This window comes from Leptodactylus fuscus, chromosome 11 (assembly GCF_031893055.1).
Source record: "Leptodactylus fuscus isolate aLepFus1 chromosome 11, aLepFus1.hap2, whole genome shotgun sequence".
Lineage (NCBI taxonomy): Eukaryota > Metazoa > Chordata > Amphibia > Anura > Leptodactylidae > Leptodactylus > Leptodactylus fuscus.
This window is the reverse complement of record NC_134275.1, coordinates 66,813,404-66,838,174: the sequence shown is the minus strand read 5'-3', so window position 1 is coordinate 66,838,174 and position 24,771 is coordinate 66,813,404. Positions and strand designations below refer to the sequence as shown.

Below are 24,771 nucleotides of genomic sequence, written 5' to 3'. Positions count from 1 at the left end.
ATAATATAGTATAGTATAGTGTAGCATAATATAGTACAGTATAGTGTAGCATAATATAGTACAGTATAGTGTAGCATAATATAGTATAGTGTAGCATAATATAGTATAGTGTAGCATAATATAGTACAGTATAGTGTAGCATAATATAGTATAGTGTAGCATAATATAGTATAGTGTAGCATAATATAGTACAGTATAGTGTAGCATAATATAGTATAGTGTAGCATAATATAGTATAGTGTAGCATAATATAGTACAGTATAGTGTAGCATAATATAGTATAGTGTAGCATAATATAGTATAGTGTAGCATAATATAGTATAGTATAGTGTAGCATAATATAGTATAGCATAGTATAGTGTAGCATAATATAGCATAGCATAGTATAGTATAGTACAGTATAGTACAGTACAGTCACTAGACAGCTGGTATGTGAGCGACCGGCAGATATAGAGTTATAGATAAACAGTGAAAGTTGAAATCATGTTAATGTACATTTTTAAGTCAATTCACATTCTCTTCTGACCTGAAAATTTTACCACCAGTTAATAAAAAAAACAAACAAAAAACAACAACTTATAAATGAATAGTACAGGTCACAATAAGAAACTTTGTAATATATCTTATCAAAGAAAAATTATTCTATTTCAATTTATCAATTTATCACTTTAGTAATTCATTAGTTTACTATTTAGCCTGTTCTGTGTTAAGAGTCCAGTGGGCGGTCCTATTCAGTAACCATCAACATCTCACCAAGTAGAACTGCCTACTAAAGAGAAGTCAAAAGGAAAGAATTACAAATTCTACTAAATCTTTTGCTACACAACTAAATTGATCCACTCAGCTCCTTCTGCTCTATAAGATCAGACTGTACTGTATGTTCAATATGACTCTTCTAGTTTAAGGCCGGGACCCCACATAGCGTAAACGCTGCAATTTTGCCACAACTTTTTATGGTAACTGCAAAATGTTTGGGATTCTGGTTAATCCGGCCACACATTTCAGAAAAATATCCACAGCGGACATGCTGCAATTCCAAAAATCATTGCATATTTTGGAAATCACAGCATTGCAACAAATATCCTTTAATAAGGTGATACAAATGCCCCATCCAAATATTTTAAGAGTCCAATTCACAGCTTACTGAAACATTTGCATATTATACAATTTGGGGTATGAAGAACAATTTGATGTGATCAGATCAGAGGTGTGAACGTGTACGGAAAGGAAAAAGGAAGAGCGATAATGTATTCGCACCGTCTTAGATTAACACAGAATCTGGCTGTATACATTCAATCAAGAGATAATTGATTTAGCTCTGACTTGGTGCAGGATAATCAAAGAACGCTAACAGGGTGCACTCAATATAATTAAGAAATCTTTGTATCCACTATTTACAAGCAAGTTTGTTAAGTGAGACAGGAAGCGTGCGAGGCTGAACATTCATTAGAACACAGAATTTGTTTCTCAAATACAAGGCTCAGAAAAAGAAAAAAGAGAAAACTTTAGAAGAAAACAGAATATCTGGGGTGGATTTCTGCTAAATACGTTTTGGTTAAAGTGTACCTCCTGTTATAAAAACAACTTTTCAGAAATGAATAGTACAGGTGACTATAAGATACTTTGTAATTATTAACTTTTATATCGATTTAACAGATTTGGTTATTTCCAACATAGAAGTCTATGGAGGGGCAATTGGAAAAGACAAGCATTCTGTGGCTGCTAAGCTTTGCTACGTATCGTAACCAAGATAGCTTGTTTGACTCTACTATACCTGGCAGGATAAGACTATGGCATTGTATAGAATGAGGTAGTAAATCGATTAAAAAGCCTGAAACATGGTAGGCTCTTCCCGAAGCCACTAGAAGAAGCAAAGCCTCTAAAAGAAGCAAAGCCTCTAACTCAGGGATAGGGAACCTTCGGCTCTCCAGTTGCTGTGAAACTGCAACTCCCATCATGCTCCATTCACTTCCATGGGAATTCCAAGAAGAACAGAGCAAGTATGCATGCTGGGAATTGTAGTTTTGCAACAGCTGGAGAGCCGTACGTTCCCTACCCCTGCTCTAACTCCAGGAAGCTCTGAAACAGTTACCAGAGAACAAAGGTGGTGGTGGGGGGATTTTTTTCTGGAACCGGCAGATGAATAACAAGGGAAAATTTCAACAGAAGAGTAGGCCTTTGACCACAGACAACAAGGCCAGGCCATAAAACTACAGCCCAATGACTATGTCCAGCAGACAGACAGAATAAGGTACTTGCTTATGGACAGATCTAGGATGAATGCCATGTCATATTGCCCAGGCTCAACAGGAAGGTTAAGTTGCAAAACCTTATCAAAGATCCTGAAAGTACATTGTTTCCACAGTTTCCACAGGGTAACTGGAGGTTGTTGTGCTGAAGACTAAAAGGGACTTGGTGGTCTCAGACAAAGGCGTATTCCAGCTGAAAGGCGCATTGGGTGCGGCCCCCTCTGTCTCCTATTACCTATAACATTGTTACGGACATCAAAGGGTCCTCATAATATAGTATGTTGCAGAGCTCCAAATTAAATAATTAATTAACAGGCCTAGATGGACTGCAGTCATCCTTTTAGGCCTGGAGAACTGATTAAGACACAGATGGTGGTGTATCAAGTGAGTTCTGATTTATTGTTACAGAGAGGTAGTTTTTATACAGACAAAAAGCAGGTTGGACTTAAGACATAACATAACATACCAGGATTGGATGTGGAATGGTAGCCTCTATCCATTGGCTAAAGCATTACATTCCAACAGGAAGCTAACCCCCCACAGTCACTGTATACAGTATGTGTATCTCAAGGCTCAGAAGATAATTATACATCAAAGGCTTTGGTGCCACTCTTGGATCTAACATTCAATAGACTATAGACGTCCTGTGTTTACACTATTGACACAAAGGTGCAGCCCTGATGCTAGATAAGCATTCATTAGCATTCCATTTCCTTGTAACCCATAGCATCTCCATGTTAATTAGTCTAACCAATTCCTTTTTTGAGACAAACCACTTATCTTTGATAGAGAAAGATGGATGACAAATACAAGATGGAGGATGTGATCCTAACAACATTATGGGTACGTTTACTGTTCTGACTTATAGCTGCCACTGTTAGCACATATGTTTGACCACTCCTAAGTTTGCTGCATGTTATTATACTTTGCTAGTACAGTAGTCTATGTCAGATCTACTTATCATGGCACTTGCCTATCTGCTGCACACTTCTATTATGATGTATGTGGACACAAAGTGGGACTTGCAGGACTTTGTGTCCATGCAAAAAAAACCTGTTTCACCATAGAGAGGCTGCATACGGACACAGTGATTTGCTTTAAAAAATCTATTAAAATGAATGGGTTTTAAGACTAATCACTAGCAAGCCGTCACCTATGCAGTTTTCCCGGGGATTAGGACGGAAAACCAAAGGGCAGATGGGTGCAAGTGTGAACGCCCCCCCCCCCCCCTGGAGTATTGTGCACTATGCGCCTAGGACAACAGAAGCATTCTCATACAGTAGTGGTCATGTATTATATGTATCGTTACTCATTGTTGAACTTGAAAGGGGGTCCTAACCTGAAATGTGTTGTGACTGGCCATCAATAAAGACATCTTCAAAATGGGTACATGCTGGAACTTTTTTTTTTCTGGTTAATGTGAAGCCTGAGCAACTCCCAAGATGGCAACTGGATGCTGAACCCATTGGTTGACACTATTACCCCGACACATATGTTGTTGCCGCTAATTCCCAACAACAAAGGGTGAGCATACACCGATTTAGCTACTCTTATAGGAGTTATTTGGCACCTATAGATCTACACTATGTCACGATTGGCGCTATTCTCTTTCTAATTTTTTTTTTTTTTTTTTTTTTTTTTTTATGTAGATTGTGAGCCCCACATAGACCTCACAATGTACATTTTTCCCTATCAGTATGTCTTTTTTGGAATATGGGATGGAGATCCATGCAAACACGGGGAGAACATACAAACTCCTTGCAGATGGTTTTATGCCCTTGGTGGGATTTGAACACCAGGACTGCAGTGCTGCAAGGCTGCAGTGCTAACCACTGAGCCACCGTGTGGCCCCCTCTTTCTAATTTTGTCTAGAGGCAATTATGTAAGTGTTCTGTGGGACATAAAGTTTCTAGTATAGCCATAAATTTCCATTTTAAGTAAAGATTGAAATGACATTCCCATCAAAAATTACAAATGAAAAAAAAAAACCCTGTTCTAATACCATATAATATCTCCTGGCGTATAATGTAAGTTTCATGACTGCTATTAAGTCATAATATTAACCTTGCAAAATCTAATATATTGATATTACAGCATGTCGCTCTGAGTCAACATTTGCGCCTTCGAAAATAAAGACAATACCTAAAAACAGCCTTCAGAAAATATAATTGAAGGCAATCGTTGTTTCGACCTTTGACAAATTGTAGACATTATCAGAAACAGAACAATTCTCAGCAGTAATGTGTTTGGGACATTTTTTCCCAGGAGAGTTTTCTTCGAGGCCCCGGCATGTCTTTACCAATGAGATGACTCACATCAGCTTTTGGGTGAAATGTCAAATGACAGAGCACAATAGGAATGATTGATGTAGAAAACTTTGACATTAAACGAAGAGGCACAATGACAACCGGGTTTACTGAATTCTGAAATCTGTATTTATACAGTCATTCTCCCTCAGACTGAACTGAACTCTTTTCTTTGGAAAAGAAAGAGACATTGTCTCGATTTGTTTGAGGCCCACAAGTAAACCTACAGCTTTGGAGATTTTTGAAAAATTGCCAGATTCTTGAAAATCTCCCTGGACCGAGCTCAACAATATTCCGCGATACGTCTTGATGCACCTGATGCCTTTTCATGAATTAGTCATAAGAACAAAATAGTGTAGAGTATGTCTGCAACCTTCTCCAGATGGCAAAACACCTACTAGAGAATGCAGAACTTTATCATATTGAGTGTGTTTTACTCTAGAACAATTTACTCTTAATTAATCCATTATTCGTCTACTTGATGACAACTAGAAATAGAGGAAAAATATCAGCCGCCTCGTAAAAGCGAATACAAGTGATGGAGACGGCCAGAAGTGTCCAACCAGCACTTACTAGATGTAATACAAGATTAGTAACCATTTTGGCACAATATAATATTAAGTAACGTAAAATATGGAAGACAATAGGCATTGTAAATAAATAAAAGTGCTTAACATGTTGAGTAGCCCCAAATTTATTAGATGGTGGACATACTTTGTAATTCATTTGGTGCAGTTTCTGCATGTCTGGTTTAGTTATATCTCCTACATTTCCTCCCTCATCTCTGTCTATTGCCCAACCCGTGTTCTCCGTTCATTCAATGACCTAACACTTACATCCTCTATTATCAGAACCTCTCATGCTCGTATACAAGACTTCTCCTGAGTTGCACCACTTCTCTGGATTGCTCTATCCTGGACAATCAGATTAACTCCCAATTTCTACAGCTTCAAGCGCAAACTAAAGACGCATCTTTTCAGACAGGCCTATTACAATTCCGTAATTAGAATCCCTAAAATGAACCCTCCTCTGTTCCCGCTCCCACATTACCCCACACGATATGATGCAGTTTCAGACTAACTTTATATGTCACAATCTGTACATTAAAGGACACCACTAGTGACGGCTCATACAGTTTTATGTTTGTGTAATGACAGTAACCTCTATTACAAAATTGTCTGACCATTGTATAAGCAATGCCACCTCCAATGCCACCTCTGCTACCTCTTGTGTCACCCCTTCTACCTTATAGATCGATTGTAAGCACTTACAAGTAGGGCCCTCAGTCCCACTGTGTCATACACCTACAGGTCAGATACTCATAAATACAACATTAGTTTGAAACATGTATTTGGCAGCTAGAAAACCCTTTTAAGGCTGTAGCCCCAAACATGGTTGCTCTATTCGTCTCAATAAGCCATGTTGTGACTTCAAAAACCGTTGCGTTTTTGTAAATCGCAGCATGTCACTTATTCCTACGGAAACGCTGGCTTTTTCCATATATGTATAGTAGAAGCAGAATTAATTAAAAAAAAAAAAACAATAAGGATTTCTAATCAATCTGGGAATAAGAAACTTTTACTTCTTGGGAAAGTTGGCAGCAAAAAGTATGAATACTGTCACCAAAATTCTACACGTCAGTGATAAGACTGAAAAACTCAAAGGAAAGAGCCTGAAAGACTATTTATATGGACAGCATGAGTCACGAATATCTGGAGAACATTTAACGACATAATATATTGCTGGATTTGACTAAAGATTTATTACCATGCTGAAATCCATTTTTTATAATATTTGTATGAATGATAGTAAGGCATGATGGCTATGCTAATATTTCATTAGACCAAAGGACCTTGTCTTGATCAAGCCCTGATGTTGTTTTTTTTTATTTTTTTTTATGTAGATTGTGAGCCACACATAGGACTCACAATGTACATTTTCCCTATTAGTATGTCTTTGGAGTATGGGATGGAAATCCACGCAAACACGGGGAACATACAAACTCCTTGCAGATGGTTTTTTGCCCTTGGGGAGATTCGAACCCAGGGATCCAGCGCGTGGCCCCCCTGATGTTGGTTTTGAAAGCAGAGAGGGGAATAAACTCGAGCAATGCCCAATCCTTCTTGGGAGGACTTTTGAACTACCATCTTATATTTATAGTATAGATGTATACAAAGAAGAGGATAACAATGAAAACTCCAATATACAATATGAAGTTACAATACCCAATCCTGGGTGCCAAAGTAAGACTGTATGACAGACGCAGGATATCAGAACTATTAACTCAGGGAGAACAGACCTTGTCGAAATGTGGACGGGTATCAAATAGTGGTATTGATCGTGTCACCACGGCCAATGAAAGACTTGGTTTCTTTCAGTTGGAAGCAATATGGATTCTTGCTGCCATCAGTATATACTGAAGTAATTTATAGACTATGTCCCTAAGAGTAGTTGGCTTATGGTTGAGTAGGAATACTGGTGCAGTCAATGGAATTGATGGTCTTTAGTGTCTTTGCACCATCCTAAGGATGGGCATTCAGAAGTAACGGCAATAGAGCAAGTCCACCAAACGTAAAGGACATCACACAGAGCATTACCATCCTTCACGCTAATGAAGATATGTGATATTATTCTTCTAATCTAGCAATCTGATTAACCTTATTTATCCAAATATGCATTGGGTGAGTAATAGGCTGTAACCTGAACTGGTGAATGATTGATTTTGCAGTTTCTTGCAGATGGGTACTTAGGGATGGTTGGTGGGAGAGAAGCCTGGTTGCAGAACCGCTAAAATAAGCATAGGAGGTGTGATGAAGATAGGAGAATTGGTAATTTTGAAGTCTCACATAGGAGGAGAAGTCATGAGAATGTAGTCGGGTTAGTGTTATCACCTTTTCAGTTAGTGTAATACCTAATTCAGATTCCCAGGAGCTCAAAAAAGCCGGATCAGAGAAGGGTTCTATCAAGGCAAGTAAGGTCTTGCAATAGGACCATTTCCTCACCTTTAGGCTCCTGTGAAGAATTGCTTTTGCAAGGTTGGTAAGATCTCTATTATTGGTAATCTCTAATATTGGTTTAATATGGTGCACCATCTATAATGGCTGAAGTGGAGCTGAGTCAGTTTTATATTGGGAAGAAACTTCTGGAGTGAAGGATCCTGTTCTTGTTCTGAAACTTTTCAGGTCACTTGCTGATCTCTAACATATGGTTCTTTACACAGGAAATTTGACTACTCAGGCAATAATGGCCAAAACAGTGGCTTGTATTAGCCACTGACTGACAAAACTATCAAAATTCCATGTTGAATTAACCAGGAAGTAGAGACCAGTAGAGGACCTAGGAAATAGAGAGGAACCAGGAAGTAGAGACTAGCAGGGGACCTAGGAAGTAGAGAGGAACCAGGAAGTAGAGACTAGCAGAGGATCTAGGAAGTAGAGAGGAACCAGGAAGTAGAGACTAGCAGGGGATCTAGGAAATAGAGAGGAACCAGGAAGTAGAGACCAGCAGGGGACCTAGGAAGTGGAGCGGAACCAGAAAGTAGAGACTAGCAGGGGACCTAGGAAGTAGAGAGGAACCAGGAAGTAGAGACTAGCAGAGGATCTAGGAAGTAGAGAGGAACCAGGAAGTAGAGACCAGCAGGGGATTTAGGAAGTAGAGAGGAACCAGGAAGTAGAGACCAGCATGGGACCTAGAAAGTAGAGCGGAACCAGACAGTAGAGACTAGCATGGAATCTAGAAAGTAGAGCGGAACTAGAAAGTAAAGACTAGCAGGGGATCTAGGAAAGTTGAGACTTGAATGAAGTGGTTTAAATTTGTGTGTCATAGATCCTGTAGGTGGTGCTGCCTTAGCTTTGGGAGTGTTAGCTCCGTCTTCCAGAGCTGAGGCATTTTTGGGTGTTGAATTGTTTAAGTAGAGCTTCCCTTATATGCAACCGTAACTGCCTTGTTTGACTTGTAAACAGGAGGTGGTGCCTCATACTAACAGTCACAGGAGACAGCGCCCCCTACTGGATAAATGACATACCAGGAAGCACCTGATTTTACCCACTCCAAACTAGCTGAAGAAGTATAGAAAGTGGAGCAGAGGGGGATCACAAGGTATTACTTATTTTTATCATTTTACATTTTTAATATCCATTAAAAGAAAAATACTCGATAGGATAGCCTATTTAATCTCGCATGTTTGGGGCGAAGAGTCACGAGGCTCTTACATTTTCATAACGAATCTATGAAATTTGCCTAATTCTGTGGATTTGGGTTTAGATTTGGGATTTTCACTTTTTGGTTTGTCTTAACTTGCCTGTATTTGATGAAATCCCGTAGATACTCTATGTCCTACAGTAAATTCTGTTTTTGTCGTTACAGACTGTCGCTAAAGATTATATCCACAATGAATAAAAAGCTTTGACAAACTATTATTTGACTTGATTAAATGCTTCTAGCAACAAAAATCAATCTATAAAATGAAAACAAACCGGAGTACAGAACATTTTACATTATCATAATGCTCCATTTTTCAGGTTACTTGTATCAGTAGGAAATGTAATATTCTCTTCAATTACATATATTCTCAGCAAAACCCCCCAGAGTTAAAAGACACATAAAAGGTAAACTTGTACTAAGAGTCTAATGCGGCACATAACATTCCGATATCTAGAGTACATTGTATTTTCTTGAGTACAATTTGCCAATATGTCTAGATGAGGTGAATACTAACGGAATAATGACTCCGAAGACAAACACTATAAGTGTAACTACCGCAATTCAATCACGTTGTCAGAAGCTTGAGCAATTTGCTTGTATTCGGGGATTATTGCCGTAATATGCAGCATATTCTGGGTCAGGAAACAAGATCTAAGAACAGGCGTACAGTAATTCAATCACAATCTAACACGTTTTATGCTGCTGGTTTCGAAAATTTTCATCAGCGTGTTCTTACGCTAGGCCAACCGCAGACTTCCCTTTTAGAGATCTAAGTGAATCATTGCTCCACAAAAAGACATAATTCAAAATGGAATGTAGAATAGCGGAAACGCTAATCTCTGCGAGTGGAAGGGAAAATGAGGATAAGTTTATGGGTGTTACAAGACCTTAGGGTTGTAAATACATAGCAAAACAGTAGTGTAGTGTGTTAGGGTGCATGCAGACTACGTAACGCCGGGCGTGTATGAGAGCCGTACACGCCGGCGTTACAGCAGGGCTGCCGAGCACTTCCCATTCACTTCAATGGGAGCGCTCATAAACGCCGCTGTTACGAGCGCTCCCATTGAAGTGAATGGGAAGTGTTCGGCAGTCTGCTGTAATGCCGGCGTGTACGGCTCTCATACACGCCCGGCGTTACGTAGTGTGCATGCACCCTTATATAGGATTACACATAAAATACCATGATGTTATAAGACGTATGGTATCTTTATTATGGATTAATATTGTGGTTTTCATTTCATCGTCATGTCACTAATCTGTAAGCTTCAAGTAACTGATCTGAGGAGGTCCTGGGTATCGCATATACCAAGTAGTGATGACCTATCTAGCGGGTGATATATTATGCCCCTAGAGTCATTGTCAATGTGGGATGTTAAATATGTCATTACTACCTTGTACACTGTTACTTTTATTTTTCTAGCGGATCCCATCCAAAATTCTGTGATTTCCAAAAATGTTGCGATTTTTGGTAATCGCAGCATGTCAATTATACCCACTGCCGGCTGTTTCCCTATAGGTATAATGGAAGCAGGAATATTTTTCTATGAAAAGGTTTGCAGCAGATACCACAATGCATTTCCACCGTGGTTTACATGGGGACTTAGAAGGTAGAGAGGAACCAGGAAGTAGAGACCAGCAGGGGATCTAGGAAGTAGAGTGGAACCAGGAAGTAGAGAACAACAGGGGATCTAGGAAGTAGAGAGGAACCAAAAAGTAGAGACCAGCATGGGACCTAGGAAGTAGAGTGGAACCAGAATATGTAGACTAGCAGGGATCTAGGAAAGTTGAGACTTGAATGGAGTGGTTTAAATATGTGTGTTGTGGATCCAGTAGGTGGTGCTGTAGGTGGTAAGTAGAGACCAGCATGGGATCTTGGAAGTAGAGCGGAACCAGAAAGTAAAGACCAAAGTAAAGACACATCAAGGCGTTTTGCATAAAGATAAGGTGCAAACATTTGCAGATTCCAATAAATCTTACATCATCATTCTAATGGACTAAGGAGGATTGCGGGGTTTCTGAACATTTCACGAAGACCAAACTACTGTATAAAAAGGACCTATAAACTATCCTGAGATGTCTGTTTTTATGAATACTTGTACTTCCTATAAAACTATTTTGGAGCGTATATCATAACTATACTCTACCATACCTCTGTAAGGCCAGGGCCCACAAGGTGTAAACACAGCAGTTTGACCATGGCGGAAATGCCGAGGAAAAAATGTGGCGTTTTATAGTAACTGCAAAAAAGTACATGCAGTGCAGCACATACGGTTTCCAAAATTGTTGAGGTTTTGTAAATTGCAGCCATGTCAATTATACCTGAAGAAATGAAATGTTGCCGCCATGGTTATTCTCGCAGTGCTTTTTTGCTGTGGCCCGCTACGTGGGGCCTTAGCCTAAAACAGTGCCTGTCACCAGAAATCAGCATATCAAGCCTTGCAAATAGATAGGTTAGGGTCAAATGAATCAGTGTTTTCCCTTTATGAATCTGTGTCTCTGTTGCCAAAATATCAGAAATTTTGTTAACATACACTGTCTACCAATAAGTATTTGGACACCAACGCAAATGAAGATATCTGCGGTGTCACGCCTTCCACCGTTAAACATTATGTAGGAAACAGCCAAGATGCCACAAAGTGCAAAGTTGTCCGATTTTGAGAAAGGGGTAATTGGGGGGACCATGGTCCATCCTTAAGGGACATATCAAGCGAACTGAATTACCCAAAATCGACAGTGTCCTATGTGATTGCCAAGTGGAACTCAATGACCTCACTCAATGACCTAACACTTACATCCTCTATTATCAGAACCTCCCATGCTCGTATACAAGACTTCTCCCGAGCTGCACCACTTCTCTGGAATGCTCTACCCCGGACAATCAGATTAACTCCCAACTTCTACAGTTTCAAACGCAAACTAAAGACGCATCTTTTCAGACAAGCCTATCACAATTCCTAATGCACAAAATTGTCTGAACACTGTATAAGCAATGCCGCCCCTGCTACCTCTTGTGTCACCCCCTCTACCTCATAGATTGTAAGCTCTTTTGAGCAGGGCCCTCAGTCCCATTGTGTGAAATGACGTTCTTTGTTATGTATGTCTGTATCTGAACCCTATAAATTGTACAGCGCTGCGGAGTATGTTGGCGCTATATAAATAAAATGTATTATTATTATTATTAAGTGGAAGGTGAACGGTGATTGTTGGAATGTGCCCAAAGTCATCCGGGAGTATTGTGTCCATCAATACCATCCGTAAGGAAGCATCTGCTGGTTTCTACCAAGTATTTAATATAAATAAATATTGGTTTTCTATTCTACCACAGGTGTCCAAAGTAACGCTTTAGAGCAACAAAATCATTGCCGCTTTCCTCTTTGGAGCAACATCAATGTTAAAGAGTTAATTTGACGAAACAGTGATATCTTGGCAATGAAGGGACCGATCTACATGGGGGAAAATGCCATGTAATTCAGGTGACCATAACCTATATATCTGAATTACTATGCTGGGTGCTGGTGACAGAGTCCTTTTAAAGGAGCCATCTCCGAAGAACAACACATAGATACCATGAAACATTGTTCATTATATATTATACCATACCTATGTTATGTGGGAGATCTGTTTCATATAAACATGACCAAAAATAGGAAATAAGTATGCCTTTGGGGTGGAATAATAAATTTTTGCAAAAACCCCTTGGTCATGACAGAAGACGGCATAGATTGTGGCACACGCTGATCAAGGTCATGCCATGTTTTACTCACTCGGAAGCATTGTGATCTGTTCTTAGCTCCCCCAAAACCATTGTACTCAAAGTAGTCACACGGTTATTTACCAGCTGGACATAAGAGTTTTACAGCTTTACACAGACAGGAATACAAAGAAAAAAAGCAGAGATTAAAATGCAAACCTGCCGCGTCCTTAAGTCCTGCCTGACATAGAAGATTAACTAATCTAAGTCACTACACAGGTGACATTGCAAACTCTCTATTCTATAGCAATGGAAAGAGGACAAAAAACTGCCAATGAAATGCAGGTTACCAAAAAAAAATTATTTTCAAGTCCATTATACATAGGCGATAACTATATTTTATTTTCCATCTAACTCTAGGAGCATATGTATATCTGCTGCAGATAACGCCCGTGCTATGCTATCCACACTGGAGATAGAAATTTGATTGAGAGTCAATTGCTCTGTCTAGTCTAATCTCAGCATTAATACAGACATGGAAGGGTTAAATTTGTCAGCCATAGAAAAATAGAAGTTAGTACAAGTGAATGTGTTATCAGTGGTTTACACTGCAGGTAAGTCTACTGCAAGGTCCTAGGGTTAGTGATATTGAGAGGACACTGAAAGGAGGTCAAAACATGGGGCAGCATGGCGATGAGTAGGGTTGAGTGATCGTGTTCGGAAAAACTCGGATTCCGATCGGCGATTGAGAAAATTTCACGATCGCGATCGGAATTCCGAACACGATCTTTTTAGGTGGGATCGGGATCAGTAGTATTTCCCACAATGCCTTCATACTGAGTATATAGTGTATACTCAGTGTGAAGGCTCCGCTGCGGTTCCATAGTAATGAATGGAAGAAGCCGACACACAGCCTTAATCCTCTGAGGCGCCGGCTGCCTCCATTCATTCTAATGCTAGACTAAACTAACATGTCTCGTAGCTACTTACAATACAATATCTATAAAATATATAAATTTTATTGAATAAATATTAAAAATTCATTTCAGCAGGGCAGATGGAAAAAGCAAATTGAACCAAACAAACAAGGAAACAACAATATAGTAATGCTGTGTATGTACTAAATAGTAGATCTAACAGATAATCTGAAGTATATACAGACACAGATATAAATAACTACACACCAGGTAAGGTGGCACACCAGGTAAAGTGGCATTAAAGTATATCAAGAAGTAATAGGTAAGTATGTGTCAGGGGTAATAGTCAACAGTCAAAATGAATTCTCAAGAATATATGCAAAACTGAACCAGATAATGTACCACAAAATATGTGCTGGACAGAAGCAATAATTATATAAATAAATGACTGTAACAACCCACTAGCCTAATAACTACAACAAACCAATGCAGATATACAGCATATCCCACAACAATATGTCAACGCAGTAAGGAAAATCACTGCTAAGATTTAAAGACAAATAATATACCTGTAGCCATGGTGTGTAGAAAGCAAGATGCAGATCTATAAAACTGTGCCCCAGACGCCTCTACGCGTTTCGCCTATTCAGGCTTCCTCAGGAGGCATAAAATACTGTCTACACGGCAACCTATATATACATACTAAAATCATTGGTGATTCAGCGTCACTAGAGCGCGCCAACACCATGATGGCGCCGCGCGAGTCCATTCGCGCATGCGCGCACTAGACGGCACGTCACAAGTGACGTGCCGATCATGTGACCGCAGAGGCACGAGACAGAGTCACGCGAGACCAGCGCATGGAGGAGGCGCGCATCTCGCTGGAAAGGGGCGGGTATCTGGATGTGAAAAGAAGGTCATTTGAAAAAAATCACATGACCAGCAGATAAGCAACAAACAAAAAATAAAGTGAAAAACATAGAGATTAAGACAGGAAATGAGGTTCCTGGGGCTGTGGGAGAGGGAGGTTGTTTCATTGACTCAGGGTTTTGACGCCGTACTCCGTTGGTCCAGATACATAGACGACATCTTTTTTATTTGGCAGGGCTCGGCGTCGCAACTTGACCAATTTTTGGGCGCCCTCAACTGTAATGATTATAATATCCATCTTACCTGGAAGTATAGCTCTACACAAATTGAGTTTCTTGACCTATTAATCTCCTGTGACACTAACGGTGATCTTTCTACTAACATTTATAGGAAAAAGACCGCTACAAACTCTCTGCTGCATGCTTCTTCCTCACACCATTTTTCAACAATTGAAGCCATTCCTATTGGTCAATTTCTGCGTGCTCGGCGCATATGCTCTAAGGAATCCGAATTTGAGACTCAGGCACAAGACCTTGCAGCTCGTTTCCGTAATAGAGGTTATAAATCGAAGGCCATTAAACGGGGCTATGATCGTGCTAAACAAGCTTCACGTGATACTTTATTGGTAAGCCACAGTAAACCCGATAGGGCTCATAGGAATGGGTCAGAGGATTCAAAACTCCGCTTTATTACGACCTACAACTCTAAATGGCGGGAAATATGTGGAGTCCTTCGGACTCACTGGCCCATTCTATTGACAGATCCTGATATTGCTAACTGCCTACCTGATAGACCAAGCATTACATGGAGGAGATCACGCAATTTGCATGATATCTTGGTGGATAGCCACTATGTGGCCAAAACTGGTGGTCTATTTGGATCGCGAGGCCCAAAATGGGGCTTTTGCCCTTGTGGTAATTGCTCCATGTGCACGTATATGATTAGGGCAACTGATTTTGTGAATTCATCAGGAGACAGGAGCTTCAAAATTAAACATAACATCACATGTAGCACGGCTGCTGTCATATATCATGCTACGTGCCCTTGTGGCCTAATCTATGTTGGTATGACCACGAGACCTCTTAAAACACGTATTTCGGAACATGTTAGCAAGATTAGGTCAGCTGCCAATATCTCGGATTTTGAAAGGTTGCAGCCAGTCCCGAAGCATTTTCGTGAGTTTCACAATTCTAATCCAAATGGTTTAAGAATTAAAGGGATTGATCGTGTACATTTGGGTTCAAGAGGAGGCGATTTAAAAAAAGTTCTACTCCAACACGAAACAAGGTGGATAGTAACCTTAAATTCAGCATCACCACATGGTCTCAATGAGGCTGTTAATTACAGATCTGTTCTGTAACTGTGCCTCTTGGTTTTTAATTATGGCAAGATATTATTTCTTGTTATTTTTATTTAGTAGTGATTCAGCTATATATTTTTTGTGTAATGGGGTCTTGTATTGTTCTGTATATGTGTTATTTACGTTATGTTTTTTCTTTCTAGCTCGTTTGGGATGGATATTTTGGAATTAAAATCTCAGCTAAAAGACGAACAAAAGATATCTACAATTAAATCTATTTTATTATATTAAAATATTTCTATATATAAAAATTCTTCCTGTTTTATTTTAGCTGTAATTGGGTTTATCTGCACTTTTGATTATTTTTTCACACTTATTTTTATTTTTTATTTTTTATTTTTTATTTTTCAAGTACATTTGTATTTTACTTTTATACACTAGTGTCACTTTTCACTCTTTTTCTTTTTATATTCTTTATCAGGCAGTATTATTTACTTCCTGTCTTAATCACCTATTACACTTACCCCATCAGGACGTGTTGGTTCATTTCCTGTCTTAATCTCTATGTTTTTCACTTTATTTTTTGTTTGTTGCTTATCTGCTGGTCATGTGATTTTTTTCAAATGACCTTCTTTTCACATCCAGATACCCGCCCCTTTCCAGCGAGATGCGCGCCTCCTCCATGCGCTGGTCTCGCGTGACTCTGTCTCGTGCCTCTGCGGTCACATGATCGGCACGTCACTTGTGACGTGCCGTCTAGTGCGCGCATGCGCGAATGGACTCGCGCGGCGCCATCATGGTGTTGGCGCGCTCTAGTGACGCTGAATCACCAATGATTTTAGTATGTATATATAGGTTGCCGTGTAGACAGTATTTTATGCCTCCTGAGGAAGCCTGAATAGGCGAAACGCGTAGAGGCGTCTGGGGCACAGTTTTATAGATCTGCATCTTGCTTTCTACACACCATGGCTACAGGTATATTATTTGTCTTTAAATCTTAGCAGTGATTTTCCTTACTGCGTTGACATATTGTTGTGGGATATGCTGTATATCTGCATTGGTTTGTTGTAGTTATTAGGCTAGTGGGTTGTTACAGTCATTTATTTATATAATTATTGCTTCTGTCCAGCACATATTTTGTGGTACATTATCTGGTTCAGTTTTGCATATATTCTTGAGAATTCATTTTGACTGTTGACTATTACCCCTGACACATACTTACCTATTACTTCTTGATATACTTTAATGCCACTTTACCTGGTGTGCCACCTTACCTGGTGTGTAGTTATTTATATCTGTGTCTGTATATACTTCAGATTATCTGTTAGATCTACTATTTAGTACATACACAGCATTACTATATTGTTGTTTCCTTGTTTGTTTGGTTCAATTTGCTTTTTCCATCTGCCCTGCTGAAATGAATTTTTAATATTTATTCAATAAAATTTATATATTTTATAGATATTGTATTGAATTCATATTTTTGACCACTATCTCCATGGTATGTTTAGGTGTTTGTTCTATATGTGGTCTTTTTCATTCATGAGGAAATTGTTTAAGTGTTCGTAGCTACTTACATCCAGAGATGGCTGCTCCGCTGCTGTTCGCCTCGCTGCCGCTCCAGCTGCAGTCTTCTTCGCCTTGCGGACCCCTCCCTGCCAGGTTAGGAGAGTGTGGGCGGGTTAGGAGAGTGTGGGCGGGTACAGGGCGGGGAGACATCACATCTCCCCTCCCAGTACCTGCCCACACTCTCCTAACCTTGCAGGGAGGGGGCAGCGAAGGGAGAAGAAGACTGCAGCTGGTGCGGCAGTGAGGCGAAGAACACTGGGCACCGGACCAGCCATCTCTGCAGGTAAGTGGACACCAGGGGGGGACTAAGTAGCCAGAGGATTAAAAAAAAATCCTCTGGCTACTTAATGATTCACTACACAGCGTAGAGTCTAACAATTGTTAGATTCCATGCTGTATAGTGAATAGGATTGCTTTTAAAATCCGATCTCCGATTAATAAAAAAAATCCCATTGACTTGCATTGGGATCAGAATTGGGAGCAAGATTGGGTTCGAATTAAAAATGATTGGAAATTGGATTTTAAAATCGATCCTGAAAAGTCAGGATCGGCTCAACCCTAGTGATGAGGAAGTTGCAACTGGGTGATGGAGCAAGTTTTTGGCAGGTGGGGTTTTGGTGTTGGGTACAAATGAAGTGCAGAAAACAGCGTGGCAAGTTGAACTAGTGATGCTCATGGCACAGTTTACTTATTCGGATCATCCTTTCACAAGGAACATGGAGCTGAATTTCTCTTAGTAAGCAGTATCCACACTTTGGCCAACTTACATACATGGCCGTGAGACATCTGCTCTTGTTTCCCTCCTCTAGTACTCTGTTGTTTTCCATCATGTAGAGTATGAAGTAACCCCTAGGACTCCATTTCAGCCACTATTGGGGATATGCAGGGCACATTTTAACCATAGATACCAGGTTTTCTCTCTGTTAGGTAGAAGATATGTTTCCTTATCAATCAAGGATTTCTTCTGTGAGACTGGTGTTATGGGGCAGCCTGTCTTGGCCTAACTACCACTCACTTGAGAGATGAAGGTGCTCTGGAAAACATCTGTACTACACTAAAGCCAACGACTTATCTTAAAGTTGTCCTACCATTATGGACACTGAAAGTCTCCTTAAACCCATTTATGGATGGAGCTCCAGTGCGCTTAGTTGACCAGCATACCATTCATTTCTAAGGTGTTACCAGGACTGTAATCCATCAGCGCCCACAGTCCCATAGAAGTAAATACAGCACCAGTCATAAAAGCTTTAGGGGGATTTTCAGTCCCCCCTACTCCTGATCATTACCAGGCAGATGTCTCATTACTGTGCTGTGACTATAAAACGCTGTGCACCTGTGCGTCCATCACATGACCATGGACTGTAGATCACATGACCATGGACTGTAGATCACATGACCATGGACTGTAGATCACATGACCATGGACTGTCCATCACATGACCATGGACTGTCCATCACATGACCATGGACTGTCGATCACATGACCATGGAGTGTCGATCACATGACCATGGACTGTCAATCACATGACCATGGACTGTCAATCACATGACCATGGACTGTCAATCACATGACCATGGACTGTCAATCACGTGACCATGGACTGTACATCACGTGACCATGGACTGTACATCACATGACCATGGACTGTCCATCACGTGACCATAGACTGATTTTTACTCACTAGAATTAAGCTTAATGAATGACAACAAGCAGAGAAACTGTGAGGAAATGATTCCCAAAGAATATTGGAAAATTGTACAACTTTTTATCATACAAACAATAACATTTGACTCTCACTATTGGCCAGAAAGTGGACAACCCCTTTGATGAACCATTTGGGCTTTCTTCACCATACCATTAATCATTACAGACTATTATAAATGATATAAGATCGTAAACCCCCCAAAATCCCCCAAACAGTTCCATCATTGATATCCGCCCATCCTCCTGTCTATAATTCCTGAAATCAGTAATCCTTTTGTTGGTTGTTTCCAGTATCATTTTATCAGGAAGCTTCAATAACACTGTACCCACAATGCAGACTGAAAGAATCTAATGATACATCCATATACAATACTGTGCAAAAGTTTTAAGCAGGTTTGGGGAAAAAACGCTACAAAGTAAGATGATGTAAGAATGGTTTCAGAAACAAAAGTGTTAATAGATTATTTTTGCCAATTCACTAAATTAAATGAATGAACAAAACAAATATAAATGAAATCAATATTTGGTATGACCTTTGGCCTTCCATAAATTCTTCTCGGTACACTTGCAGACAGTTTTTGAAGGAGCTCAGCAAGGAGGTTGTTCCCACCATCTTGGAGAACTAAGCACAGATCTTCTGTAGATGTAGATTTGTTCAATCCTTCTGTCTCTCCATATCATCCCAGACAGACTGGATGATGTTGTGCTCAGGACTCTGTCGGCCATATCATCATTCTCGGGACTCCTCCTCAAAAGTGCAAAGGTCACTCCAAAAATATCCATTCACTTAATTTAATTAAATGACTAAAATAAACCTTTATATTTTAAAGTATTCTTACTTGGCTGCATTTTTTCCACAGCTGCCTAAAACTTTTGTACAACACTCTACATCTATTACCTCTGTATGTAATAATGGATGACAAGGACATTTTGAAACCCTTGAACCCTTTATTGCATGTCCTGCTACCTCCAAAGACTGAATATGGTTTACCAGGCTACAATTAGACCTATGGACCCAACACAGAGATCAAAACATCAAAAACTTTCCGTGAATAAGCGTTAGACATCAGTTCTCGATCAGAACAACATAATTACCCAGACTTCATCATTAAACAATTTTCCTATTTCTGCTGGTCTGTCCCGACAGATGCGAGAGCAGAGATACTAACACTTGACCAGCACATGTCTTGTCTGGTGCCACAGGCAAAACTGTGTTACGGACTCCCTGTAGAAGTGCTAATTTGCCAGGGCAGACCCTGTACAAAACAGCCTACGGCGTGCAAATACAATGCTGACTTTTTCAGCTGTGAACCAGATTCTCTAGACGCAAGAAATGACAAGTCCTTCCACTCCTAAATGGAAATTCAGAAAAATGTCAGCTGGAAATTGTCACTTGAAGAAAGAGCCCTCTATGGCTTCTAACCCATTTACAGCTAAAAGCATTCAAAAATAATCCCAAGCCTGTGCTCGACAGACCTCACCTGGAACCCGAAAATGACAAGAAAGGATTGATATGTTTATAGCTTGAAATGCTTAATAAGCAATGAATTATTTCCGTCCATTCTTAATGCCCTTCATGCATTGCACTCACCTATTCAGTAGTGTTGTATAATTAATTTAATCATGTTTTTAGTAAGTAGCTACAATATGCCATGGGAATAAACCGATGCATACAGAAGAAATCCATCCACAAACATGGACGTCACCAACAATCTAGCACTTCTTTAACCTGAGCACGCTCCCCTGATTTCCTGGTTGTACATCCACTACCAATCTAACATACACAGAAGCTGATGTGGGGCCATGTATAAGAACTTCCTTAATATTCCCCATTCCTTTCCAAGCCAATCTTGAGTTTGTCTCAAAAAAACACAGCAAAATTTGCAACAAATAAAGCATTTTTTTTGCAACGTGGAGCCTGAGACAGTTTTTACTGTTTATCTAGCCCTTCCATTTTTTAGAATTAAAAATATAGATCTCTTTCAATTGCCCTAAGTTCACCCACTTGCCAGTTTGCCAAAAATACCGCACTACAACCAGTATTTTTTCTTGGACATGTGGCTAAAAAACATTACCCAACTCAATACACAACAGATTTCTTCAATATATATTTCCTCCTAGGGTGCTACTGCATATTTAGTAGTAGGTGATGGTACCACTTATTCTTTACCACTATTTCCCATTCTACGCTTATACATGCAAATGGAAACAATGGCAAGTCAAAAACTGCGACTATAACACTATTTTAGGCTGAAGTTTTTGGCACATTTTTTTTTACCCCAAAGCCAGTGTGGATTCATATTTTGAATCCATTCCTTGTTTTGGTGCAAAAAAACAAAGCCAAATTTGCACCAAAAAAAAGTCAAGGGAACAATATGCCGGCCCATCTATGAAAGTTGTCTGGTGTATATGGGTATCCATGTTGCACATCTTTGGTCCATTGGCCTTTCTTGTGCTAGAGATGGACCATGAGGTTCGCATGAGAACGCACAGAACTATCACTGTCTGAGTCCGTTGCTCTCATCTGAGGATGTATTAGAACAATGGATTAGAATAACAAAAAGGTGAAAGCACCCCAAGCTCCCGATAGTGCCATGGCTCGCAGGCCTATTTAGACTGATTATTATTGGCCTGATGAAGACACCTGTTCAATGTTGAAACGCGTTGCCTTTTATGTTCTTGGAACCAATAAACACATTATATCATACGCTCATCCCCGTAATTTGATTACTTGTCACCAGTAGCGCTCTGTATTACTCAGCACCACCTACATGTAGGTTGGTATCCGTGGGAGAGCTACAACTGGTGCATTGGGCTCTGTGATTGAGCCTTGCCTTCCACTTTATGGGTGTCAGGTCATCACCTTTTGGCTTCCTTGTTAAGAAAGTAGCACAGAATTCCACAGTTAAGAGAGGTCCGAAATGCTTCCCAAACCAATATTAGTGCCATATAGCAACATACCTTCGTGGCTATGTAGAGCAATGCAGAGATAATGATCATTTTATGGCTATGGGTCAGCCTGCAAGTGCACCAAAGGTGGACCCTCTTGCCTACAATTTTGCTACTGTGCTTACCTGTGTCATGGCTGTCTGTAGATAAATCAATGTGTTTCCAGACTGATTCACTTTTCCATAGAACTCCCTACACGGCACTATTATTGGTTTAGGAGGCATCTGGAACCGGATAGCCGCCCATTATAAAATGACAGCCGATATGAACAAGACCTCATTCACTTTCTAAACTTATTTCCTTTATACTATTTATGACATTTTAGTTTTATTAGGACTAGTGTACTTTTCTATAATGACACGGAGAACACATCGTCACCGAATAAATTAATAAAGCTGTGTTCTCGCTAATTGCCGTCAACCCCATCAGTATTTAGGAGGGAGGGTATTAGGAGCTATTGCAAAGTCAAGTCAATGCAGCTGTTACTTAATATATTCCTTTTAATCTTCCAGCATAAGAAGAGAAATGCAAACATTGCATATACTGTATTTAATATGCAGCTTAACCAATTAGCATTAACAGCCTCTGCCACTACGCAAAGCCATATCCTTAAACGACTGCTACAATATACTCAAGCATTATAAATGGGAAGTAGCAAATTGATTTGCATGTAATAACAGTGGCAATAAACCTTCCTTGCTACGTGCAATTTTTCCCATCTGTTAATGGAGTGGAAGTTTAGAAGCTATTATTCCCAGAAGGGGACTTACCCAGCTGGACATCTATAACACTTGGCTGGTTCTCCACAGGGAACAATGGTTTAGGAGGCTTCGCTGTGAGTAAAGCTAGAAAAGAGAACAGGAGAATGTAATGGAAGTCGGAGACAAATTACAGCGCAGGAAACATTCTATCATGCAAGGCATTTAATTTTGCTACACTTGATACAGTGTAAACATCATCATAAAGTGTGCCTATCTATACAGAATATATTTAACACTTCCATTTCAATTTCTATGAATTATTATAGATGGCTTTTCTCTGACAGGTACATTTTCTATAGGCTATAAATTTGTTTGCAAATAGTACCGAGGGTCAAAAGTCATCCCCTTATAATCTAGCTCACAAAATTATAGCCAAGTCGTATCGTGATACAGAGAAAGGTTACGGGAATGGGATCTGTAAACTTTGGGGCTGTTGGTGTCACCATGTTGAATCTTCAAGATTTACAGTGGAACCAGTTTATAGTAATAAAGCTGTTTGCAAAAAGACTTACAGTATATTCTGCGGGGAAGTTAGTGGTGTGGAGCCAAACAGTCAAGACAGAGACACAAAATGTGCAGCTAACTGGTTTATTTATAAAAAAAAAACAAAAAAACAAAAAAAACAGGAAAATAAATAAGCCTTAACTTCAGGCGCAAAATTAGCAAAACAAAATACAGCCTTAACTTCAGGCAAAAACAAAATAAAAAATAAAAAACCTGCTCGTCTGAGCAACTAACTAAACAGAGTCAGAGACACAAAATGTGCAGCTAACTGGTTTATTTATAAAAAAAAAACAAAAAAAACAGGAAAAATAAATAAGCCTTGACTTCAGGCACGAAATTAGCAAAACAAAATACAGCCTTAACAAAAGGCCTTCAGGCAAAAACAAAATAAAAAACCTGCTTGTCTGAGCAACTAATTAAACAGAACTGATAATCTAACTATACGTGTGGCCTACATCCAGCCACACAAGCAAAACAAGCACAATATTGTCTCACCGGACTCAGGGTTACAAGACAGAACCATACACCTCCTTTCACTCCATGGTACTGCCCTGGAATACAAGAGCTGCAGCTTTTTCTGGCCCAGTAATGAGTCAAGGATCTAAACCTGAGCTAAGACCTACTCCAGATCCGCCCTGGACCACACATATGTCAGAAACTTGGGGCTGATATATCTGGACTCCAGCACTCTGCCTGTCACCTTCTCACAATTTATAAAGAATTTTCTGCACATAGAGGGGATAGAACCATGTATTTTATGTTAGCTTCTGGCATATAACGTAGACATTTTTAGTGCATGACCGTATTTGTTTCGACTCTTTCTGCCATTCAAACTATTTTTAAAAAGTGTTGTGGTCAAAGAGGGGGCAAGACATCACAAACCAACAAATGTCACGTTATTTGTGCCAGAAAACTGGCCCTTAGCCTGGCATAGATTTTAGTTTCTGTGCATGGAACATTGGGAATTATTGAGAGGGAAGCAATTCTGAGAAATTCTGACAACAATAGGGAATAAATTAAGATCGGTGTAACAAGTGTCATTCTTGATAAATTCCCCCACAGACTTCATTATTAGTCAGCTTGTCACATCGGAGCCTAACCTAGGACTGTCATATGTAACAGCATGTGGTCATTTCAGGATGGGAACTCATTAGACAGTGCTCTTAAACAGAACATGGAAGCATCGAATGCAGCAAGAAGAGCGAAGTAGATAGAGGAGATTGTAGTTTTGTGGGAAAGATTCAGTATAACTTTTCATTGATACATTGAAATATGGACTCTTTCTACATTCAGATGTCAAGGAGGTGGTCCTATCAATGATTGACATACTTCCCTGCACGACTGTACATATAAAGACAGCTGTTACTCACTGGGTAGGACTACCAATTGGATTCCTAAGTACAGAATGAGCAAAGACTTAAAGGGTCATTTTATCTTTATGGATATGAGCAGATAAGGGCTTTTGGGGCATTGCTTTCCATTTATGGGCTTCACTATCTGCTGCTGCTCAGCTCCGCTCACTAAGGGCTCGTTCACATCTGCGTTCATGGGTCCTTATTGCAGGTTTCCGTTTCCTGCATAAAACAGATGCAGGAGACGGAAGCCTGCAGGAGACTTTCTCACCCATTCATTTGAATGGGTGAGAAAGCTGTCCGGCCGTGCGCGGCAGTGAGCGTTTTGCGCTCTCCGCCGCGAAACCGGGTTTTATAATCCGGACACAGAGTCGGACATGCACTACTCTGTGTCC

At 39.9% G+C, this 24,771-nt stretch overlaps 1 protein-coding gene across 2 annotated transcripts in view; it reads right to left on the bottom strand.

The window, feature by feature from the left end:
• Nucleotides 1–24,771, bottom strand: part of IL1RAPL2 (interleukin 1 receptor accessory protein like 2) — a 559,437-nt gene that overhangs the window by 141,766 nt on the left and 392,900 nt on the right. The window contains exon 6 of one of the 2 annotated variants that reach the window (XM_075259056.1): nucleotides 22,530–22,604. The exons of the other annotated variant lie outside the window; for it this stretch is intronic. Within the exon in view, the coding sequence (XP_075115157.1) occupies nucleotides 22,530–22,604 (75 nt within the window). The remainder of the gene's footprint in view (nucleotides 1–22,529; nucleotides 22,605–24,771) is intronic. 2 annotated transcript variants of the gene reach the window in all.